The sequence below is a fragment of the Mastigoproctus giganteus genome, chromosome 5, assembly GCF_048544385.1.
Source record: "Mastigoproctus giganteus isolate SK-2022 chromosome 5, ASM4854438v1, whole genome shotgun sequence".
NCBI classification, from domain to species: domain Eukaryota; kingdom Metazoa; phylum Arthropoda; class Arachnida; order Uropygi; family Thelyphonidae; genus Mastigoproctus; species Mastigoproctus giganteus.
The window spans coordinates 71,463,625-71,489,481 of record NC_143579.1 but is presented as its reverse complement, the minus strand read 5'-3'; the positions used below and the strand labels follow the sequence as shown (position 1 = coordinate 71,489,481).

At 34.0% G+C, this 25,857-nt stretch overlaps 2 protein-coding genes across 3 annotated transcripts in view; one reads left to right on the top strand and one right to left on the bottom strand.

Annotated features, from left to right (window-relative positions):
- LOC150085480 (NAD(P) transhydrogenase, mitochondrial-like) overlaps positions 1-25,762 on the bottom strand; it is a 445,310-nt gene extending 419,548 nt beyond the window's left edge. Inside the window, exon 1 of one of the 2 annotated variants that reach the window (XM_090374063.1) lies at positions 25,385-25,762. The gene's annotated coding sequence lies outside the window, so the exon portion shown is untranslated. Of the gene's footprint in view, positions 1-10,655; positions 10,814-25,384 lie in introns of those variants that run through there. The other variant, XM_090374062.1, reaches the window with a different exon arrangement.
- The window catches only part of LOC150085479 (isocitrate dehydrogenase [NADP], mitochondrial-like), a 153,196-nt gene continuing 138,226 nt past the window's right edge, over positions 10,888-25,857 (top strand). The window contains exon 1 of the mRNA XM_090374064.1: positions 10,888-11,094. Within this exon, the coding sequence (XP_090230190.1) occupies positions 10,896-11,094 (199 nt within the window). The 5' untranslated portion in view covers positions 10,888-10,895. The remainder of the gene's footprint in view (positions 11,095-25,857) is intronic.

Sequence of the window (25,857 nt, the reverse complement as noted above, 5' to 3'; positions counted from 1 at the left end):
TCATAAAATAAAAAAAAAAAAAAATACAAAATTGGTCAAAATCCAATTAATCATTCCATGATATAAATTTTCCCCAAAGAAAATTTATATCATGGAATGATTTTAGAGAATGCTTGCAAATTTTTATATCTTTAAAATCAGATCAACATTGACATTTTCTACACATAAATAGCAACATTTACTGATGTAATTTATGGTCATTTTGTATGTACATACTAAGACAATTATAATGGCAAAATATGCCAGTGTTATTTATTTTTCTAGGTATACTACTACTAGGTATCCTCTCATCTAAAATAAGTCTCTTTACCATATCATCTAATCATTTTGATGTTTTACTAAGAGCAAATACCATATTTACTTATCGCTTATGACTGCACGCTTATGAGCTGTGGACTAGAGTCTACACTGAGGAATGTCTATGCATGACCACTCTCAGTCTTATCTTATATTCAGCTGTTGATCCAATGAATGATCTTAATCAATAATCCCAATTTCTTCAGTCCATTAACACTTCAGTAGCAGTCCTCTGTGGAACCATATCAATTGGTATGTTATTCAGGGATTACTGCTGCCCATATGCAGTACTTTGCACCTATTAATATTAATTTTTAATTGCCGCTTCTCAGTTCATCTGTTCAATTAGTGCACATTTATAACCACCCTCTGTCTTCTGCCACTCAACCATCCCTTTAATCATTGCAGTAACTTGCTCCTAATTCCACAGTGCTGGAATTTGTACAGCAGTCTTACATTTGGAACAGTGTCAAAAGCTTTACTGAAATCGAAGCATATAATGTCATAATTATTTTTTGCATCCAGTTCCTTTGTTATGCTCTCATAATAGATAATCAGATTTGTCAGACAAGATCTTCCCGTAACAAATTCATGATGTGATTGATTTCTGCATTCCTGTCAAAGTGCTCTTGCCATACTTCTTTAACCACTGATTCCCTGCAACAGAAACCAAGTTTACAGGTCTATAACTACTTGCTCTCCCTTTGTGAATAGGAGACACAATTGCACTCCTCCAGTCTATAGGAGTCTCCCCTGAATCCAAAAATGCTCTCATAATTATAGCCATGGGTTTGCTTACCACTTCTGCTGTTGCTTTTAATATAACTGAATCGATCCCATCAGACCCTAGGTGCCTTATTTACTTTTAGCTTCAACAATTTCTCTTCTGCTATCTTCTCAGTTATAACAAAATCATTTGTTTCCAAGTCATAACTTGGTGTACTTCTGGTGTTCCCATCCCTAAAAACTTTTTCTTGCATGATTGTAGATGCAAAATATTTATTATATATAGTATAACTGGATGTACACCATCTGCTGCCTCTCTGTGGCTTTACATTCTCTCAATCTCAATAGTGCAATGACACTGAGAATTGACATTATTCTGAATTTTAATTCAATACTATTTGTATCAGGTGGAATACAAAAAGAAAATGTATTCTCGTATTATATACAAGAATTGTGATCAGATTTGGTGTAACTTGGAATACAGGTTTTCTAAATAGTTCCATGAGAAGAAGTGATTATTTTTCTAAGAGCAGGTACTAACAGAAAACATTCGCAATAAATGTTTCTGAGATATATCCAGAATACTTTGCAGGTGCAGAGAGTGTGAAGAAATTGGGAACCTACTCAGCGTGCTGATGGGCGAGTCTACCATACTCTTCAAACGATAGTTTGAAGAGTATGGTAGGTGCCCTCAAAGGAATTAAAATGGGAAGCCGATCAACCTCTCAGCCGCCTAACTTAATAGCAGAGCTCACACTTGTGCATTATGCAACACAGCAGCAATCTCCAAGTCAGAATGTGATGGTCCCACAGGAGGTGGTTATTGCTGGTGACTCTATTATCAGAGAAATAGGAAAAATATTGTGCAAGAAGGATAGGTGGAATAGGACCAGGGTATACCTGCAGGGGCAAAAGTAGACGGTATTATAAAGCAGATATCTTTTATGGGCACAAAAGGTAATGTTGTTGTTGTACATTTACACTCAATAGTGCAATGACACTGGGAATTGACATTATTCTAAATTTTAATTCAATACTATTTGTATCAGGTGGAATACAAAAAGAAAATGTATTCTCGTATTATATACAAGAATTGTGATCAGATTTGGTGTAACTTGGAATACAGGTTTTCTAAATAGTTCCATGAGAAGAAGTGATTATTTTTCTAAGAGCAGGTACTAACAGAAAACATTCGCAATAAATGTTTCTGAGATATATCCAGAATACTTTGCAGGTGCAGAGAGTGTGAAGAAATTGGGAACCTACTCAGCGTGCTGATGGGCGAGTCTACCATACTCTTCAAACGATAGTTTGAAGAGTATGGTAGGTGCCCTCAAAGGAATTAAAATGGGAAGCCGATCAACCTCTCAGCCGCCTAACTTAATAGCAGAGCTCACACTTGTGCATTATGCAACACAGCAGCAATCTCCAAGTCAGAATGTGATGGTCCCACAGGAGGTGGTTATTGCTGGTGACTCTATTATCAGAGAAATAGGAAAAATATTGTGCAAGAAGGATAGGTGGAATAGGACCAGGGTATACCTGCAGGGGCAAAAGTAGACGGTATTATAAAGCAGATATCTTTTATGGGCACAAAAGGTAATGTTGTTGTTGTACATTTACACTCAATAGTGCAATGACACTGGGAATTGACATTATTCTAAATTTTAATTCAATACTATTTGTATCAGGTGGAATACAAAAATAAAATGTATTCTCGTATTATATACAAGAATTGTGATCAGATTTGGTGTAACTTGGAATACAGGTTTGCTGTAATGTTGTTGTTATACATTGGCACTAATGATATTAGGAGTAGAAATAATGCACTTTTTTTTTTAAAGGCTGTGATGTGCTGGAGAATCACCCCTTAGATTAAATAATTTGTAATATAATTACTTTATGTTAAAATTTGTTTCTCAATTAATAAATATAATTGGATCTGTTCTACCCAGAGCCACGGCACTCCCACTACTTTGTGCTCGTTGCTTTGCTGCTCTAGTCTGGGGCAGGGGCATGATTTCGATTTAAATACAATTTATCTAATTAACATTGGAAATTAATAAGGTTAATAAATTTAAGTGATTAATTAATAATACTACACTAAGCTAATGCAGTGATACGTATTACGCTATCTAGTTTTATGTTATACCTTATGCTGTTCGAGATATACGCCATCAAGTTACGGCTATACCATAACGATCACAATGTTAAATCAGATCCTACAATATGTCCTGAGCTGGATATCATCATTCTTCTCTTTCTTGGTGATTCCTTTGTACTTCTCTCTCCCTCTCTCTCTTTTTTTCTCAGGGAGTAACTCAGGAATTTTTTTTTTTTTTTTTTTTTGGCTGGTGCAGCATAAGCCTCAGGCTTCCTTGTACCATATGGCTAATAATAATAAGAGAATTGGAACATAATTCTCTTATATTGTGATTCCTTTCTGGAATTACCTCCATTGTTAGAGAAACATATGAATGTTTGAGAAACAAATTTTAACATTATAAAGTAATTATATTACAAATTATTAAACCTACGATAATTTTTGAAATTTCTTAAACTCACTGTCACATGCAGCAAAGTGTTCTCATTTGAGATGGAGCAATATGGCTTAAGTTGCTGATGTGCCTAAAACCCTACAACAACCCTTTTGATTTTTGAAAATCAAGTCAACTGCAATTAAATATGTGTTTAGCACAGTTAATTTTCAGGAAAAGGTTTTAAAAAAGTAAAATTTGTTCAGCCTCATCTCATTAATGAGAGAGCTTTAAAGACTACTTAAAATAACTTCATATACCTAATTTAATTAGGCATCTGAAGTTATCTGTCACCAAAATGTTAAAAGTACTGATTTATTGATAATGTGGAGATGGATAGCATTCTTCATTATGCAGATAACTAGAACTATATAGGCACACTATAGCCCAGAATCTTATGCTTCATTAAACCTCCATAACACACACACAGAACTATAAAACAAGTTTTTGTGTTTTATACTTCAGGGTAATCACATAATCATAGGAGTTTTTGCAAGAGATAGATTACACAACTGCTCTCTTCATAACATTAGTCTACTCTTAGTATCATTAGGACTTAGCATTGGCATTAGTCGAGGCATATGATGCAAGAAAGCAAGCTTATACAGCATCAGCCAAAAAAAAAAAAAAAAAAAAAAAAACCTTCCCATTTCACCCATCTGGTCACTCCAAATTTTTTTCTAGTTCAGCCTTAAATTTATTTAAGCTATCAACTTCCACAACAACAGATGTAAGTCTGTTCCAGCAATAAACTACCCGCTGGCTAAAGGCAAACTTCCGCACATCTATTCTACAACTGTATTTCCTCAATTTGAATCTATGCCCCCCTCAGGTTCTTAATCTGAGCAAGCAGAAGTATTCCATCAGCATTGAGCTTGCTCAAACCATTCAAGGCCTTATACACCTCAATCAAATCACCTCACAGGTGCCTAGTCTCCAGATGCTGCAACTTGCAGAACTTAAGCCTCTCATGGTAAAAGCATCCCTTTGTTCCTCTCACCAATCTTATTGCCCTTCTGTGTACTCATTCTGGCAACTCTACATCCTTCGTAAAATGAAGCCCCCAGATCTGTACGCAGTACTCAAGGTGTGGCCTGACCATTGCCTTATACAAAGGAATGATCGCCTCCTTGTCTCTGCTAGCAAAATTCCTATATATCACTGACAAAACTCTATAACCTACCCTGGCAACCCAACTCAATGATATATAGGAATTTTACTTACTTAACAACTACAGAAAAATGTTGAGAAAAAGTGGCGTTAAGATCAAATTTGAAAGCGCCTGCAATTCTGCCCAGACACAATAGGAGGGAATACATGTTGAGAGCTCTGTCAATCAATTTGGCCCTGTAGAGAATGTTCAAGGCTTCAGGGGTAGAATTTTTCACAGTGTGATCCATGTTTGTTAAAAGGAGAGGCTGTTTTCACGGGGAAGAGATGAAAGAATATTTGTTGATGCTCTCGAAGCAGTGATAGGTGGGTCAGAAGCTAGTTTAGGAGGATATACAGACCAATAGATAATTAGAGAAGTATGCAAAGATAAAAGTGATCCTTGCACTGTTTCTATTGGAGAATGCAGCAGCCTGGAAAGCAAAGTGTCAAGGACTTCAGGACCCACTGTGGATCACGTGGAACAAGTAAATATATGGACTCTGTAAGGGTAACTAAGAGTAAGAACATGTGTATGTATACTTGCATGTACACTAATTCCAGGAATATTGTAAATAAATTTGATGAATTTGGAGTACTGATTAAATCATCAAATGTACACATTGTAGGGATAGCAAAGACAGGGTGTCACTCAGATATAAGCGATGCTGAATTTGAATATGGGGAGTACAATGTATACAGGAAGGATAGACAGGACAGGAGAGGTTACGCTCATAATTAAGAAGCATATTACCTCTAAGGCAGTGCATCCAATCGATATGTTGTTGTTGTTGTTATTTGGTTTTTAGGAGCATTAGCAACTAAGGCCATATTGCTCCGGGATATGCGGTGGTCATTCCTTGACCTTTCCGCATCCTCCGTATTTGGTGGTGACGGGCTCGAACCCCGGTCTAATCAAGAAGCGTGTGCTACGCACTGCTGCTCCTTCCCACCTGGCTACGGAGGCGCCAATCGATATGGATCACAAGTGCAATGTTGAGTCAGTTTGACGTGACACAAGCACTGGTAAATCAAAATTGAGAATAAGAGTATGTTATAACCCTAATGCATGTGTTATAGGCCTAATAAAGAAATAGGGTGGGCCAGTAACTCAGAATGTCTTATAATGGGTGATTTTAACTTTCCAGATATTGACTGGAATTTGTGGGTTGGTCACTCCTACAGTAGCAAGACTTTTTATAGATTTCCTGGATGACTGTTTTCTATAGCAGCATGTTAAAGAGGCAACAAGAGGAAGTAATACTCTTGATCTGGTTATCAGTGGAGATTCTTCACACATTAAGAACCTGCAGGTAAAAGACCCACTGGGTAGTAGCTATTACAGAGTACTAATGTGGAATTTAATTAAAGACATAACTACTGTCAAGGGTAAAGGAAAAGGATTTTGCTTTCATAAGGGTGATTACAGTGGTCTCAGACAGTTTTTAAATTCAATGCAGTGGACCAACTGATGATGTTACCAACAGTGAATTCTAAATGTGAAGCATTCAGGGATGTAATCATAGAAGCTTCTAGGCTTTACATACCAACAAAAAAGTACTGTTCAAGGCTTAGACCTAAATGAATGTCATATGAACTATTGAATCAAGTGGCAGAGAAGAAAAGTGCATCAATTTGTTCACATCCTACTAAGGTTGTGAACAAACTGAATAGGTATTTTGCATCTACATTCAGCTGACCGGGCTAGCCGGGTGGATAAAGTACCTGCCTAGCAACCCAAAGGTCACGGGTTCGAATCCCGCCTTGGGCTTGGATATTACGATGGTGCCGTACTCTCCAGTTGGATCTCACGGCCACAATACATGAAGGAAGCAGGAAAAAATTGGTTCCTTCGTGTATTGCTCACATCATACAATAAAAAAAAAAAAAAAACTCTACATTCACACATGAGAAGGGGAGGTTGTTGTTTGGTTTTTAGGAGCATTAGCAACTAAGGCCATAGTGCTTCGGGGATATGCGGTGGTCACTCCCTGACCTTTCCGCATGGTCTGTATTTGGTGGTCACGGCTCGAACCCCGGTCTAATCAAGAAGCATGTGCTACACACTGCTACTCCTGCCCACCTGGCTATGGAGGTGCCGAGAAGGGGAGGGGAAGGACAGGAGTGCAGTTTCACTTCAGTCACAGCATGGGCTTGTTTGAGCAATTTGACTGGATACTATAATACTGTGACCAAGGGGCTCTATGCAAAAAATAATTTTAATATCATATACCTGGATTTCAGGAAGGTTTTTGATACTGTTGCACATAAAAGACTGCTGTACAAATTGGAGCAGTATGGAATTAAGGGAAAGTTGCTGCTATGGTTAAAGGGAGAAGAGTGGTTATCAATGGGCACTACTCTTCATGGACTAATGTTATCAATGGATTCCTCCCCGTGGTTCAGTGATAATCTCACTGTTGTTTTCAATATTTATTAATGATACTGATGAAGGTATATCAGGCTTAATGTCAAAGTTTGCAGATGATACAAAGGCTGGCAGGGTGGTTAACAAGAGTAATCAGGATGAGCTATTGCAACAAGACCTAGGAAAATTGGGTCAATGGGATAAGAAATGGCAGTTGAAGTTTAATATTAATAAATGCAAGGTACTGTATATGAATAGCAGCAATCCCAGAGTAACTTATCAACTGTGTGGAAAATGAAAATGTTCTGGGGGGTAATTGTGCAGTCAGATATAAAATTTTCTGAGCAGTGCAGACATGCTACCAGAACAGCTCATGGGTTTTATCAATAATATACAGAAACTTTGCTAGCAGGGAGAGGAGGTGTTATCCCTTTGTACAAGGAAATGGTTAGGCTGCATTTTTAGTACTGAATATGTGTCTGGAGCCTCACTTTAGGAAGTGATAGATCTGCTGGAACAGGTGCAGAGAATGGTAACCAGATTGAAGGGAACAAAAGGTTGCTCTTAACTAGAAAGGCTTCAGTTCTGCAAATTGCAGCTTCTAAAGACTAGGCACCTGCAGGGTGATCTGATTGAGGTGTTTAGACCTTGAATGGATTGAGTAAGCTGAATGTGAATAGCATTCTTCCTCTTGCTGAGACTACACACGAGGGGGAATAAATAATTTAGGTTGAGAATGGATGGTTGCAGGATAGATATGCGGAAGTTTGCCTTCAGCCTGCAAGTGGTTAATTGTTGTAACGCGATTCCATCTAATGTTGTGGAAGGGGATGGTTTGAATAAATTCAAGGACAAACTAGGCAAAATCTTGGAGGGTATGAATGAGAGAAGTATGTAGTTTTTTTGGCTGATACTATATAAGCTTCCTTTCTTGTATTATTTGCCACTACTACTACTTTTTATTTTTTTTTTTTTAATGAAAACCCCAAACACGAAAGGTATCAAAACCTATAGTATTTACCTATAGTACCGTGCATGGGTTGAAGGAGAAGTATCGGGGGGGGGGGGGGGATGCCGGAAACTTTGCTCTAGAGACTAAGCATGGGTTTCACCACTTCAAGCCTCCAATAAGCAAAGTGGTGGTATTTCACCGGTTGGTGAAAGTCATCTACCACCTACAATTTTAATACAGATTAAAATATCGAAAGTTCAGAACTGTCTAGTGCAGTGTTTTTCAAAGGGTGTTCCCTTAATTTTTTTATCACTGGGTTTTTATTTAATTTGTATGCATGTATTATTACCATTTTTAAAGATATTAATATTCCACAGATTTCGATTGGCAAAAGGGTTCCATTGAAGACTGCGATCTAGAAAAGGTTCTGCAGCCAAAAGCATTATTTTAGAAAAATCACTGATCCTGCCTCAGCTGAAGCAACTATGAAGAAAGAGGGATGATACATAATCATTCAATTTATGGATATTGAAATACAATAAGTGACAATGATCTATCACATGCAATGATTAAACTGTTTTATTGAAAATGTTACAAAGATAACTGAACATACCTCAGTAAAAACACTTGAATGGCCTGGCAACATTCTGAGAAGTCAAAATGTTGCCAGGCTTTTAAGAAGCCAAAATGTTTGAGAAGTCAAAAACTAGCCCTTAGATCAACGTGGAATGAAAACTACTGGAACCTATACTGGTAGTCTTCATTCCACATCAATCCAGTTGTTTTGCAAAATGTTTAAGTGTTTCTGTCAAAGTAACTTCATAACATTTTCAATAAATGAGTTTAATCGTTACATGTACTAGATTAGTGTCACTTACTGCATTTCACATTCACAAATATAATAAAATTACATCCAGTAATAACTTATGTAACTTGAAATAGTTAATATAATTATAAATTAAAAATTAATTAAACTTTAATTTAATATAATTTCTTAATAATTATAAAATAACATTTTATATTTATTTACTCACTATTTATGCAATAAATTAATAAAATATTAATTTCTAATTATTTGGAAAAGGGGATCTACATGTTGTTCATTATTATGTTAATGAATTGATAGATATTACACTACTATTTCACATGGTAGATTAAGTCATTTATTATCGAAATAATACAATTTAAAGAAATGAACCACCTCAATACCAAACACAAACAATTTATGGGAACTCACTCTCATTTTCAGGCCTATGGCAGTACGAACATTGTTTGAGGACTGATACTACAAGTTTTCAATTTGAAAACTTGTAGTATATCAAGTCTATGCATATATAGACTGATACTACAGGTTAAATCAATGCCTATATCATAAATATGATGATATAGGCATTGATTTAATTAAATTAAAATGAAGATAATTCGATTATTTACAATGCATCAAAGCTTATACACTGTATTTACAATACAATGCATAAGCTAACATTGTTTTAGAAAATATAATCACCTTTAGTAATTGATTTTTTTTCTCAAACTATGTTCTAATTTACTTAAAAAGAGATCAATTCATTAATATAATAAAATATTAATTTCTTTAGCAAAATTCCCCAGAGGCTCACATCTGGTGAGTATTATTAGCCATATGGTGCAAGAAAGCCTGAGGCTTATGCTGCACCAGCCAAAAAAAAAAAAATTTTGAATTACCCTGAGAGAGAGAGAGAACAAGAGTCAGAAGTAGATGGGCTTGGCACACCCAGGGTCCTGATCTGGATAACATCATTCTTCTCTTCTTGGTGATTCCCTTCTACTTTTGACTCTCTCTCTCTCAGAGTAACTCGGGAATTTTTTTTTTTGGCTGGTGCAGCATAAGCCTCAGTCTTCCTTGCACCATATGGATAATAATAATAACACGTGGCGAAAAGTGTGCTTTACTATTTGAAAATCAGTCATGTAGACGAAATTAAACAAATTAAGCATCCAATTTCATCAGTTGTCAAGTTAACCAAACCGTTATTCCTTGAACACCTACATCCAGTGTACTAGTTAATAAAAGAGGAGTGTATCATCCCTTTCATTTTGCGAAATTTCATATAAAACACATGTTATGAACGTAAGAACAAATCATAACGTAAAAATAATAGTTTCGAATTCCAATTTACCGAGTAAAAACATGTTCAAGATCCTTAGCTATGCTGAACTCCACTATATACAGGAACGGGTTGCTCCCAAAGTAAAAAAAAAAAAAAAAAAGTGCGGAATTGCGTTCCCCTTGGTCAACACCATGGTGGGATGAATAATATTGAAGGTACAGACCGTTTCCCGCAACCATGTGATCGGCAGTTTTATCACAAGTTCACAAACTCTTGAAATGTTCACGTTCATAACCTTTTGGCGGAAAATGCACTTCTCACATGTATTTTAATATGCCAAACAGTTTGATACAGCACTACATGTTATTTGGGTTGTGCCAGTTTGATGCAAAAAAGTTATTCTCCATATTACGGTGTTTTTTGTAGTTAAAAATTGGCTTAAGGGGTGTAATGCACATGTTTTCTGAACGTCAAAGTCTAGAAACATATATTGGACACACACAAAAAAGAACATATATAACAATAAATATGCTCACCCCTTTCTTTTATGCCAAGTGGTCACGATAAAGTAACACAAACCTTACAAGCCAGGTTCCCTCTACCAAAAATGAAAAAAATAAATAAAAATAAAATAAAAAGTACGGCCCTTAATGCACATTCCGGCAGTCTATATTTAAAGAGACCTATTATATACGGTGTTTCACAGAGGGGAGAGGCTTCAAATCTATCTAAAGCAATGTCTCATTGGTTACTCTTGAACAGCTTCTTTGAGTGATATGAAAGCTAAGTGCTGTGTAGCAACCTTAATGGTGTGTACAACCGAAGCGGTAACAGCTACACATTTTGGATCGGAAGATCCTGATTTGAACAAACAGATGGCTAGGTTTGTATATAAAGTTTCCCGCATTTTCGCTTCAAAAAATTCTGCTAATTTATCGAAAGAAGCAAACACCATCAGCATCCAACATCGAAACTGTAAGTAACTTAATGTAGTATCAATATAGCATATAATTTCACTTCTACCAAGAAATGTTAAAATCCACATGCGGCTTTTGATAGATAAACACGCCGGAATCAGCAAAAGCCCAAAGAATAATATCATGGGTTCGGGTTTCTGGTATATAACTCCATCTCGGCTTCCCTTTAATATTATTTATTTTTTTATTTTATTTCAGTAACAGATATTATTTCATGGTTGATGGACTGGAACAACTCAAGGTTTAAACTTTTATAGTACAGCTAAACTTTTGTGTGTACTATCCGCCGGCTTTGTATTAAGTTACTGCCAACGTGCCGCGTTAGGCTCCTAGAGAACACTGGTTTTTCTTTTGTTGAATGCAAAATACAGTTTAGCAACAGCAAGTGTATACAATAATCGAGTAATAAATTATTTATATTACCTTGGTTGGTAATATAACCAGTTGGTGTCATGTGAATATGAACTATAGTTGCCATGTGGATAGGGCTAGCTGCTGTTCATTATAAATATTGATTTATACACGTGGGCGGTACAAGTATAGCCCCCTTATGATCAATGGATTTTTTACTGCTGCATGACGATTAAATATTTAACGATTACCCTGACGCCGCTGCCCGCCCTTTAGAAAATCCTGAGTTTGCTCATTTTGTCATATATACTCATTTTGTGTACATGTGTTGTGGCGACAGGCAATGGCATAGCAGTTTAGCTAACAGGAGGAAAATATACACACACACATGTAAATATATATACATATAACAAAAGGCAAATTGATTACTGATATTAAGGTAAAAGTATATTGACGATCGCTAATGCCATTAAATATTGATATGATTATATCAATTTAATCATATCAATAAATATTGATATGATTAAAACCATTATGCCGTTAAAATTATTTGAGTAATAACCGATAATACATGTTATTGCTAAACTATAAATTATGTTCATGTACTACCATGCCTAATGCACCAATTACTTATATGCAACTAAGGATAATGGTGAAGAATGGTAAAACTAACATCACTATTACCCTTAGTTGCATTAGACATGCTAGTACACCGACACAACTCGTAGTTTAGTTTAGCTAAGGCACGTATTATATTAAAATAAGCATAATAGTTTTAATTATATCAATAAATAAATATATATCTATATACATGCACACACACACACAGATACAAAAAATTACAGATAAAAATACAGATTGAAAACATTGCAGCTGTGTGAGACCCATTTAAAGTCTCCCTCTCTCTCAGCATGGAGCCATTCTCAATCACGAGGCATCTATCTCCAAATGATCTCTCAGCTGAATTTTACATCTGGACTTACATATTCATCCCTAAAATATAGCACTCATACAAGAATTGAATGAGCAGCATGTCTTCAATTTTGCCAAGACTTTCAGAGATTGTTACAACAGAATCAAAATTTAATTAGCAACATTTTAATGAAAGACAAAGCAAACTTTCGCCTCTGTGATGCTATAAAAAAACAGAACTTTCAATATTGATCCAGCAGAAACCTGCAACAGATTAACAAGAGACCATTTCACAGTCCTAAATTGTAGTTTGGTGTGGAATTGTATCATTTGGCATTTAAGGTCTATGTTCTTGAGGATGATGCTACAGTAAAATCTGAGTGTTTGGGTCCATTTTGGAAACTTTTTTGGCCTCAGCTTCAGAATCAAGATTTAGGTGATTCCAGGAGAAAGGGACAACTACCCAAATAGCACGTATAAACATGGATTTATTGCACCGGCTGTGTGGCGACCATGTCATTTTTCGTTACACTTGGCCACACTGGCCAGCCAGGTCACCCAATCCGTCTGCGCCAACTTTTTTATATAAGGCTATCATAAGAGAAAAGCTTGTACCAACAACCTTGAACAATTTCTGAATTAAAGGAGAGAACCATGGAGAGTCAAGCAATTGATGATGCCATGAGAGTTCACATGATTCAGAATGTCATAAGAAGAATTCAAGAATATACTGACAAGCAAGGGAACACATAACTGATATCATTTTTAAAACCAGGTACTAATAAAAATGCCTTTAGAATCTGCTTAAATAATATTTTTTAAAAATTACTCGTAAGAATTATAATAAAGCTTTAGCAATTTAATATTTATACAAAGTTTATCCCCAATTTCACTTGGTTTAATGCATTAAATAAGATAAAGTAGTAGAAAAGAAATGAAATATACTAGACTGAAACTTGTTCCCCTGAGAACTATCATTTCCTTATAAGGATATTTCATTCATAAGAGAATAATTTAATTGCCCAAAACAGGGTGTTGGGAATGGCTCTGAATAGACAGTGTTATCCAATTTTATACTTGAAAATAATGTGGATCTTCTGGATTTGAAACCAATTAATTTCGACCCTAAAACAGGATACTGACATCTATTTAGGGTCATTCCCAACACCCTCCCCTTTTGTCAATTAAATGATTCTCTTTTAAGCTTTATTTCATGGTTAGCATGAAGACAAAGATTCAAAAGTTCCCCATTATGGCTCCTGACTTTGTGCTACTGGATGAAGTGGCCCTAATGAAAGGAAGGAAATGACAGTCTCCCACTGAAAGATGCATCTTCAGAGAGAGAGAGAGAGAGAGAGAGAATGGGTTTTTATCTAGTATATTTCTTTCTTTTCTCCCACTTCATCTTATTAAATACATTACACTAAGCAGAATTAGATGTTTATATTAGAAACCTTGGCTGTTTGAGATATAATACTAATAAAAATCAATCTATTGCCAAAAAATTAAAACATAGTAATTCCTATTCATTCACATACACGCACATTGTCCACTTTATTAGGACCATGGAGGTTCGGCTAATGCAACAATCTATGCAGAAATACATAAATTGAAAAGTTGCTTGTTGTCTGGTAGAAAGTGCTATAAAGTTTAGGCATTAAACCACAATTCCAAATATGCTGACATTCAACCAGAAGGCACAACATGTTGTTGTTTCCACCGAAACCTCTGAACTGGCTTAAACTAGAGGGAAATGCATTCTGGCACAAATAATGATTGGTGAAAAGACATGCATACATTGCTTGACTAGGATCAGAGGTCCAGTGTCAAATGGTGCCACAAAAGTTTACTCGCCACCAAAAAAAATCAAAATGATCTCTGCCACATTGTCTAATAGTTAATCCTCAATATTATATCAATTTGAGTCTCGATATGCAATAAAATTGTCTCTATTTGCAAGAAAAGGCATGGGAAACTGTCAAAGCAAATCATTCTGCTACATGATAACACCCATCCACATATAGCAAATTTGGAGATGGTAATATCAGCAACCTTCAGTTGGGACATAACAAATCACCCTCCTTGCAACCTGGATCCAGTCCCAGTGATTATCACTTGTGCCAATGAAGGAACAACTGGGAGAGCAAAAACTTAAGTGTGGTGTTCTGAACTGGCCATGCAGTCAGCATACCATACTTCTTTCTGGGTACTGTCAGGATCAGTATCTTTCTGTGGTGATAGTAAAAAAAATGTGAGCGTATTAGAAGAACAATATCTTGAAAAAAAAAAAGTAAGTTTAGTGATTCTGGTATGTATGTATATACATATGTTTTTGGTGAAAAATAAAAGTTCAGATCAAACTTAAACTACTCCCCTTACATTTAATTTAGTTTTTAATTTTGGAAAATTTACATCACATGTAATGAGCTATTCTTTTAGCTACCCCTCAGTTACAAAATTATACTGGAACTAAACTTTTCTGAATTTGCCTAATATTTGCTAGGCTTAACCATTTCCTTTCTAGATAAAGAATGCCTGGCAATCTGTGGGTGTTATCAGTGGGAAAGCTTGGCTGTGACTGGTCTGTGGTAAACTGCTTTGGTTCTAGGGCTGGCTGTGGTCCAGTGGTTAGCATGAACATCCACAAGTAAGGCTGTGGGTTCATACATGTATGCTGCCAAAAAGTACATGGCCCATTGTGGTGATATGAAATCTGGCTTCTTTTAATAATTAATTCAATATGTATGCAGTTACAATGAATATGTAAAGTCTTCTAGCCTTGGCTGTGTTGAGAATAAACCGAAATTGACTAGATCTTCAGAATGAAGATGGGAGCTGATTATCTAGGATTAGCTCCCATCTCACACATGCTCTGAAACCTGTGTAGGCTTATCAGACATGCAAGGATGTCACTTCTTGTGTGCCTGTGGTGAATGTGAAAGTCAGATGTTCTGCTGTTGCTAGTTAGATGTGCTTTGCATGGTTGTCCCATTGCAGCTTCTCAATGACAACCATGCAAAAGCACATCTAACTAGCAACAGCAGAACATCTCAGACTTTCATATTCACCACAGGCACACAAGAAGTGACATCCTTGCATATCTGATAGGCTTACGCAGGTTTCAGAGAATGGTGGCTGATTGGATAGGTTTGTCTTCTTTAGAAACATCAGGACAAAGACAAACCTATCCAATTTGTAAATAACTGGTTCTCAAACTTTTCTTACATGAGGCATGCTTTGAGCTAATATTTTTGCATTACCTCTGAAAAGTGACTACCGTTGATCTGTATGGTGTTGTTTCTAAACTCAACACCCCAGTTAAAAATCACTGTGATAAGCTACTGTGAAGTTGTTGAAAGATACAAAGGAATCAATGGGGGGAGAAATATATAATTTATTTAGGCTGCAGGATGATTGTATAAGTCTCATGATTTTCCAAAGGAGTTTCTCAGGCTTTTGCTGAAAATGTTGATAAACAATTTAAAAAATGTGTGGAGAACACAGGCACTTATATTGATATCTGATGCTTGCCATTTCATCAGCAGAAAAAAATGACCACTTGATGAGAAGAAAAAAAAAGTGTGTGCATCATTTACTATAATAATGTATTGAAATATTTAAAATAAGATCATGTAGTCAAGTTTTTGCCACATGCACACCATTTGTATTTATTGGTTAAATATGACATTAGAGGTAAATTAGTTTCTTATACACTACAGTGTATAAGAAACTAAAGCTGTGCAATAACAAAAAAATATATATGCAACTTATATTGCTAATTCAATGTTATATGTGACTGCTTAAGAAAACTTTTTGTAAGTTAAAAAGCTGTTTGGAATGTCATAAATATAAGAAACAATAAAAATATATATAAAAAAAACACTGCTAGGTCTCTTACCGCTTCTGATGTTTATTAATTTGATAAATGTGGTATCATAATTTGATAGAGGAACGTGGTAGTTAACAAGAATCAGATGATATTCCTATGTGATATTACCCTGTATGCTATTTCAATAAGATTTAGATAAATCAGAGGCTGAAAAAAAGGCAGAGTTCAGATACAAAATCATGCATGTTGGTAGTAGTAATCTAAAGTTAACTTAATTTCCCACAATGTGACAAACTTCAGGTTGTTAACAAAAAAAATTGTTTAGGGCAGGCACATCAAACTGTAGAGTATAGGCTACCATCAAATGTCTGTTGTGCAGCTCAAGTGTTATCAGATTTTAAAAGTTAATCATGTTAAATCTATATGAAAATAATAAAATTTATGAACTTTCATAAATATTTAATATTTCATTTGGTAATGCCTCATCAGTGTGCAGAGTCCACAAGTAGCCTTCTGGTATTGCCAAAGCATAGTCTTCCATTGGCTGTAACTTCATTTCATGTACTTCCAGCATCCTGATGGTTCCACTGCATTTTCATCTATAGATACGGTGACTTTAGGAGGCTCCTAATGATAAGGTTACATCTTTAGTAGTAAGTAATATCTTACTTATAACTAGATGACCTTGATATCTGGTGAGTATGGGCTTGGCGCACCCAGGGTCCTGAGCTGGATATCATCATTCTTCTTTTTCTTGGTGATTCCCTTCTACTTTTGTCTCTCTCTCTCTCTCTCTCTCTCTCTCTCTCTCTCTCTCTCTCTCTCTCTCTCTCTCTCTCTCTCTCTCGGGGTAATTCAGAAATTTTTTTTTTTTTTTGGCTGGTGCAGCGTAAGCCTCAGGCTTCCTTGCACCATATGGCTAATAATAATAATAAATAAGTTTCCATATAAAACACATCCCACTCAATGCCTTGTATTGTTTTCTGAGACTGTTTAGAATTCTAATTTCAATGCCAAAACATCTACAGGTCCTGTTGGCATTTCTCCACTTGTTCTTAAAACATGACACTTTCATATTCCACAGTTATTTTTTCTTCTGCATGGAAATTTTCTGATATCTAATTCTTGAAAATACTTGCCTTCTAATTTTTGTCATATTATGCTCACTGCAGCTCTTTCCAAAATAATGAAGAAATCCATCACCGATCAATGCTTCCACTATGTTGAAACCATCCATCTCATTAGATGTCCCCAGTTAGCAAGCTACTAGGGACATCTTTCACAGAAAAGATGGGAAACAAGATGAATTTCACAGAAAAAGTGATCTCAATACCAAAGGTGAATTCTAATCTCAGTACCAAAACATCTACAGGTCCTGTTGGCATTTCTCCACCTGTTTTTAAGACATGACATTTTCATATTCCACTTTTTTTCTTTTTTTTTTTCCCTTGAGTTTTTGGAGAAACTAAGCAGTTGATCTCAACATATCTAAAGCTCTATCATCTTTAGCACAGTCTTCTAAACAAGCTTTCATCTTGTTGCTTGCTTCCCCTCCCTCAATTGGGTAGCCTTTCTCTTCTGGCCATTCATGTCGTATGATGGTAGATGGCTTTCTTCTAACTTGTTAACTGATGTCAGCATTCTACCCAAGGTTGTGTTCTTTTGCTTGCTCTTTCCTTCCGATATATTAATAACCTTCCACTGAATGGAAATTTATGTCTATTTTTGTTGCTGTTAGTGTGCTACACTCTGCCTTCCAGTTCGACAAACACTGCCTGCACAAACATTTTTTTTTTTTTTTTTTTTTTTTGGCTGGTGCAGCATAAGCCTCAGGCTTCCTTGCACCTTATGGCTGCTAATAATAATAATAATCACCACCAAATGCTGAGTTTTAATGTTCTGTTTGGAAAAATGAAATAAGTAAAACATTGGAGAGAGAACAAATAGAAGAATGGAATAATATATGAAATATAATTCAAAAGATAACAAAAGAGACACTAGGACAATCCCTTCTTATAGTTTTCAGGAAAAACTATAAGAAGGGAGTAAAGATATGGAATGAAGAAATAGCTAAAGCAGTACAAGATAAATATCTTAAATATATACAAAACAGGACAAGTGAAAATGAAGAAATATATAAACAATGCAATAAAACTAAAAGATATAAGGAAGGCTAAAGCAGAGGATTTATAAGCATTGTGTTTATAAATCTATCATGGGATAGATTTATAAGCACAATGTTCATGGAAGACAAAATTTGGCATATAAAATGATGAAACACTTGAATAGCACAGAGAAAGACACTTCAAGAATAAATATAATAAAGGAAGAACAATGGAAAAAACATTATGAAGAATTGTGGAAAGACCCAACATATCAAATAGAAAAGATACAGTTAAGTGACATAGATCTGATAATGAAGGAAGAATTGAAAAAAGCATTGAAAGCTATAAAAAATAGAAAAGCAGTAGGAATGGATGGTATAAATGCAGAACTGATCAAGTATGGAGGAAGTTTTTTAAAAGACAGGATACTAAATTTATTTAATAAATGTTGGGAACAATATAAAATACCAGAAGAATGGAAGATAGCAAACATTATTTCAATATTTAAAAAAGGAAATAGAAATGATACAAAGAATTATAGAGGGATTAGCATACTAAATACAGTATATAAAATGTATAGCAAAATAATAGAATTAAAATTATCTCTGATGAAATATTAATAGAAGAACAGGCAGAATTCAGAAAAGGAAGATCATATACAGATAATATATTTATATTAAAACAAATAATAGAAAAACGAAAAGAGTTTAATTTAGAAACACATTTAGCATTTATAGATTATAAAAAAGCATTTGATCAAGTAAACAGACAAAAACTATGGGACATATTGAGTAATAAAGGATACCCAAAGCATCTTACAAAAATAGTAGAGTTTATATCAAGGAACAAAAAATAGTAATAGATACAGGTAATAAATTAACGGAAGAAAGTATAATAAATCAAGGAGTTAGACAGGGATGTAGCTTGTCACCAATGTTGTTTAACATATATATCAAGGATATGATATGTAAATGGAAAGAAAAAATTAATACAGGTATATATTTAAATACAAAGAATAGGATTAATACATTGTTATTTGTAGATGATCAAGTAATTATTCAAGATAGTGAAGGTAATTTACAAAGGCTTTTAAGGGGAAAAATACAGTGAGAACAAAAATAGTTATAGACAATAAAATATTAGAACAAGTAAAACATTTTAAATATCTAGGATGTGATATAACATATGATGTTGAAGAAGATATGAACCAGAAATTGGCAAAATTTCAAAATATATGTGGAACAATAAAAAAAACTCTGGCTAAGAAACACAATTGAAATTTTACAAAGTAATGGCAATACCAACACTTCTTTATGGTTCTGAAACATGGATACCAAAACAAAGAGACATTAATAGAATACAAGCTGCAGAAATGAAATTTTTAAGATATGTTAAAGGATATACAAAATTAGATAAAATACCAAACGTAAATATTAGAAAGGAATTAAAGATTTACTCAATTAATGAAAAAATTATAGAATATAGACAAAGATGGAAAGAACTTGTAGAAAGAATGGACGATAGATTCGCTAAATTAGCTTACACAAATCGAGCAAAAGGAAAAAGAGACAGAGGAAGACCGAAGAAAAGATGGGCAGACCTCTTTGAGGTCGGAACAGGTGGATCGCCTAATCCGTGAAGGAAGATAAGATAAGACAAATTTTTCATTTTTAATAACAGCAATTACTAAAACTTGAGAAATATTACAATTGAAACACACAGTTAACCCATAACTGGTTACGTTGCATATATGCTCAGTTAAATGGAGTAAGATAGCAAGAAATAATTGAAAATTGTTTGCTTTTTGATGCTACCTTCATTTTCAAACAATCTATTATGAACACAAACATAAAAAATCCATTTTTTTTTTTAATCCAAAACATATATATATATATTTTTTTTTAAGACGAACAATTTTGCAAAGCATCGTTTTAATTTATAGTAAATCACCGAATTAGGTGAAATGGCATTGTTTTAACAAAAACAATGCCATTTCACCTACTTGGGTGATTTCCTATGAACTAAAATGATGCTTTGCACTAACTTGTTTGTCTAGTAAATTTCCTGTAGTCTGAGGATTTCAGCCCTTTATAGTACTTTTACTGTCACATGCTGTCTGGCATCTCTCATGTTATGGAGTTATTTTGGTTGTCATTCATATCACCAGAGTATGGAAGGCCAACAAGCTTTGAAATGGTGCCATGTGGGTGGTGGTATCTGCCAAGAATTAGTAACATTAGTCTTCTCTACTGGGGCAGCATTACTTATTTGAGGTAGTGCAAAAACAGGCAACTCGTTGTGAAGGCATTCACAATACGAGATGCAACAAAAATGATGCTTTTGCGCTAACATGTTCGTTTATTAAATTTGCCGTAGTCTGAGGCTTTAGCCCTAAACCTTTATATATATATATATATATTTTTTTTTTTTTTTTTTTTAATAAAACCCCCCTATGCAGTACTTCAGGCAGTACTTATCATTTGCTTTATTTTGAAGTTTTTTGTATTGTTTCCCTTATTATTTTGCCTGATGGTGAATGAAATGTCAATCGAAAAACCCATGCACTTCAGTAATTGTACACCATCCAGACTCTTCCATGACTGGAAGCCAGAGAATATAAAAACTGGAGGCATCACCATAAAATGTAAAGCTGGCAAACTTCAATAATTGTATGTGAGAGATGCCACCAGTTTTAACTTCTTGTTTTTCAGCACATGCATATAATTATTAAGTACAGGCTTAACTTGCATTTTTCCTGTTTTCTTGATAACTAACCAAGATTACTGGAATTTTTCAGTGGGAAAAATCAAAGAAAACACTTGTTGAAAGTGTTTCTCTGAAATAGGATATAACAAGGAATGATAAAACTACAACATAAGAACACTAGGAATGAATAAAGAAAATATCATGTTAATGTGATTTTTAGAATCAAGATTGTCAGAAGAGTGTAAACCTCTTTTTTTTTTTTTTTTTTTTTTTTTTTTTCATTTAATAAAACAGCTGATCACAGTTATAGGTATTCTCAATTTTGGACCTTTTATATAATGTATATCATTGATAGGGAAGAATGCATGGTAAGTTATGGTCCCCCAGCCAAATTCAAAGATATGGCAGAAAAATAAAAAAGCATTGGTGTCAAATGATACATGAAAAAGATGCCTACATGGAGTCCTAGAGTTTCTTTTGTAAATTCTTTGCAAGAATTTAAAACAGAAAAATATGCACTTCATCATGTAAACATGATGGAATATGTTTACACGATGTTCACAACATCGTGGTTTATGTTTGGGTTATCACTAATTTTTTGATCATCTAAGTAAATCCTGTTTCTTATTCTGTTATAAATTCTTCACAGAATAAACATTAGTTATGTTATTTGTAATATAATGGGCTATTGTGTAAATTAAAGCATATGCTTAATAGACTAACTCATGAAAAATATTCTTCATTTGTGAATGATATTAAGGAAAATGTAATCCTCTGGCATCAGCTGCCATGAAGGGAATTAGTCTCTTATCAATGTATAGTCATCTTATTTTTATTTTTGGTAAGACAAATAAAAATGCTGTGCTCTGTTATAATTTAAGCATCCTGAAGTTTTAAAGTTAAAATATCGTAACTAAAAACAAAAACCAGTCCAAATGGCTAGCTAATGCAGATAAAGATTTCCCAAATAAGCTTTTTGAGTTAATACAGTAAAATCTTGATTGAATGGATAGTATGGGGATATGGCCTATTGAACCCATCTGTTAAACCCAGAAGAAATACATATAGTTGTTGAAGTTGCTAGAATATGTAGAAAAAAAGCATTTCATAGTGCTGCACTATGAAATGAAAGCATTAAATAAAGGAAATTAGTAAATATAATATTGTCCTTATTCACTGCCAAAATGTATTCGTATGATTCTTGAGCGTGGCTTACTGTTAAAGAATTATTACTTTACATGCTTATTGTATGATAGAAGAGCTTGAAATTTTCAGCTAACCCATTCAGAAGGCTGGTGGTTAGGAAAATCCTGGGTCCTGGCACTCTGCTTAAAACATATTTTTACTAATGGTAAATACCCTTATTTTAAAAAATGATCCTTAACCAGGCTTTTCATCTCGTATGGACAAAAAGCCCAGAAGTGGATGTTGTCCATTATTTCAAAAGTCCATTAAAGTAACAGTTTAGTGTATTAATTTATCCATAAATTGAAAAGTAATTGCTTTTTAATAATCTTAAATTTATAATTGGAAATTCTTCTGTGGATATTCACTATAGATTGGTGATTTCCAAATTGTGGTCCACAACAGAATTTTGATTGGTCTGTGGGCTGGATATACATGGTGCTTATGTCAACATTTAAACAAGCAGTAGTATCTTTAAAATGTTGCCGATTTATAGAATTAGCTGATCCTCCAATTTTATTTTGATACTGCCTCTGCTGAAGGCCAAAGGTTGAAGACTTGACTACTACTAAACAAGAAAAAAAAAAAAAAGTTTCATTTCAATTTACCAGTTTCTCCCCCTTCCCTTACACAGAACCATTCATAGTAGTCTCCTTTTGCTATCTGTTTTTTTTTTTTTTTTTTGACTCTAAATTGTGTGATCTTAACTACTTAAGACAACTGCAATATAGAATATGTTCTTAATTCTCAGTGCATGTGGAGATTACATCTTTCAAAATGTTGAAGTTCTGATAAAATGGGTACTACCAAGTTATCTAAAAGTTAACATTTCGAATTTAATGTCTGTAATTACGAATTATTATCAAGGTCATTATTCTTTTTTGGAAAGATTTTAGATAGGATTCTAAAATGTTTAATTGCTTAAAAATTATGTATGTTACATATAGTACAGTAAGAACCTTAAGTTTTTAATCAAAGTGGGAAAAAAAAATTTTCATGTCAATTAATAGTATCATTTCATTAGTTAACAATGAATGCATTTAATTTCTTGATTTTACTTTAAATTTAGTAATTACAGTTAAAATAATAAGATTTTAATGAGTTCCTTCAGTCCATTCCCAAGTACTAAGAATATAGTAATTTAACTTCATATTTGGATTATAAATTTTTATGCAATTATTTTTTGCCCTTCAGCTATTTACCTAGAAATGGAAACAGTTGTGCTTATTTGTTGGCTAATATACCTTTATTTTAAAATATTGTTTGGGCTACCACTACATCTATTTCTGATCCATCATACAGGAAGTGACTATAATTAATGTTCTCTATGACTGCAACATCCTGTATGACTGAAAATCCTTTTGCAGCTTGGCTTGTTAGTTTTAATATTATTATCTAAAAATTTTAAAACATTATTTAGCAATTAAGAACTTTCCATTTTTTTTTAGCATCAGAACTTTAGTAAATTAATTTATTAATTTCTAATAGTTTACAAATAGCTGGTAAATAAGAAAGGAAAAAAAATACTTTTTTTTCCAAAATTAAAAATGATTATCAAGTCTGCTGATGTGTAATTTTTCTATCCCCAAATAATTTATCAAAATAGCACTTCTTTGTATCCATTTAGTGGATACAAAGAAGTTACTATTCATATGCAGGGTAAAATTAAACTTCTACTTTAATGCTGACTTAGCAAGCTGTGTTGCAATATGAACTTGCCAAGATACCTATACTGTATTTTGAAACCAAGAATTCAAGCTATATTACAGTTATATCCTATGTTACCACCACATCATTATGAATTCATATGCAGGGTAAAATTAAACTTCTACCTTAATGCTGACTTAGCAAGCTGTGTTGCAATATGAACTTGCCAAGATACCTATACTGTATTTTGAAACCAAGAGTTCAAGTTATATTACAGTTATCTCCTATGTTACCACCACATCATTATGAATCTGTATGGGAGGGGGGGGGGTTAAGGAATTGTGTCCACTTCATAGATAGGTTAGTCTCACTGTTAACATATAATTAACAGTTTTGCATGAATCATCAGATATATCAGTAATTAATTTCTGTAATATTTTGCTTTGCCGTAATGAAATGCTGTTTTATATCATGATTGGAAATGTTTTCATCTGATCTTGAATCAGCGTTATTTAATAACTGCTTGACTGCAGCATGTTAAATATGCACCTGACTGCAGAAAATGTTCCACAGTACTTTCTGCAATAACAGCATTCAGAAATATTATGATGGGCTTTTTGTATTTATCTCTCCCATAACCGCAAAAAAAAAAAAAAAAAATTACTTGAACAATACTGTTTAGCTAACTTATGCAGGGTGCCACTGTTATAATTTATTCTTCTCTCTCTCTCTCTGTGCTCTTACCAGGAAAAGGTCTGGAACTTTTAGCACATGATCCCAAAAACCTCAAGTTATACATATTTGACCCTTAGAAATAATTATATTTAAATTTCATTTGAACTCTTCCAGATGAGACAGTAATTTTGCTTTTCTTTTTTTTTTTCTTTTTTATTAACAGTTATCATCATTTTGGGCTAGTTTCAACAAATAGGAAATTGAAATTCCATTAAAAATGTAATTTCTTATTATATCATTAATTACTTTTTGTAATATTTTGCTTTGCTACAATGAGATAATAAATTTAAAGAATGATGCTCTACAAACTTGCTTTCTTGCATCATTTGCCACTACTAGTACTAATAAACATCTTTATCGTGTATACTGTTATACTATATGGCATCCAAATGCAATTAAATAATTTATAAAGCCTCCTAACTGCTACTCTGAGTTAATTGGTAGTCTGCAACATCTAAATACAATTTTTCTATCATGGCAAGTTTTTTTTTTTTTTTTTTCGTTTATAAAAATAGTTAAATTTACATAACTACGTGAAAAGCTAATCAGTCTTCTTCCTTGTGGTTTACTTCAAGAGAAATTAAACATATCCACAAAATCAATCAATTGGTGTGGATTTGTCATTTACTACCTGTTCGAAAAGGTTTGGGGCTTCTTAAAAAAAAAAAAACTTATAGTTAAAACACATCAGTTTACGGATGCAATGCACTGTTGCTTGGCGCTAATCTAAAACAACCCAACAATAAAATCTAATAATTATGATTGTGTTCTAAGTTCAAGAATATGTTATTGTGCTTCTAAACACAAGTAGTGTTTACCTAGATGTGTGGATAAACCTTTAAACCGTAGTGCGTCACGGACCTTACTCGAGCATCTTATCTGTGCTACATTGAAGTGGAATGGAACTATACATCAGATAAAAGTTCGCTGAAACAACTGGGATACTCTAGTTAGTTTTAGACAACATTTTAGGAATTAGGAATAAGTTCCACATATAGAAACTGTACTCTAAAAAAATGTTGCGAGATATTCATTCTTGCAAACTTATTTTCTCTTCTCTCTTTTCCAAAAAAAAATAAGAACACTATAAGAACTGTTATTACAACTCAGTTCCTTCAAAAATGAGAAGATAAAAGCAATCTTCCAATAATTCATTGCTGTTACTTACGGCCCTGTTAGCGCTTACCCAGTAACCAAAAACTTTCCCTTCTACAGTCTGCATACGGTGTTACGAAATAGGACTTGTAAACACGTTTTTGTATTCACACGCCAATGATGTTTTGAGCTGTAG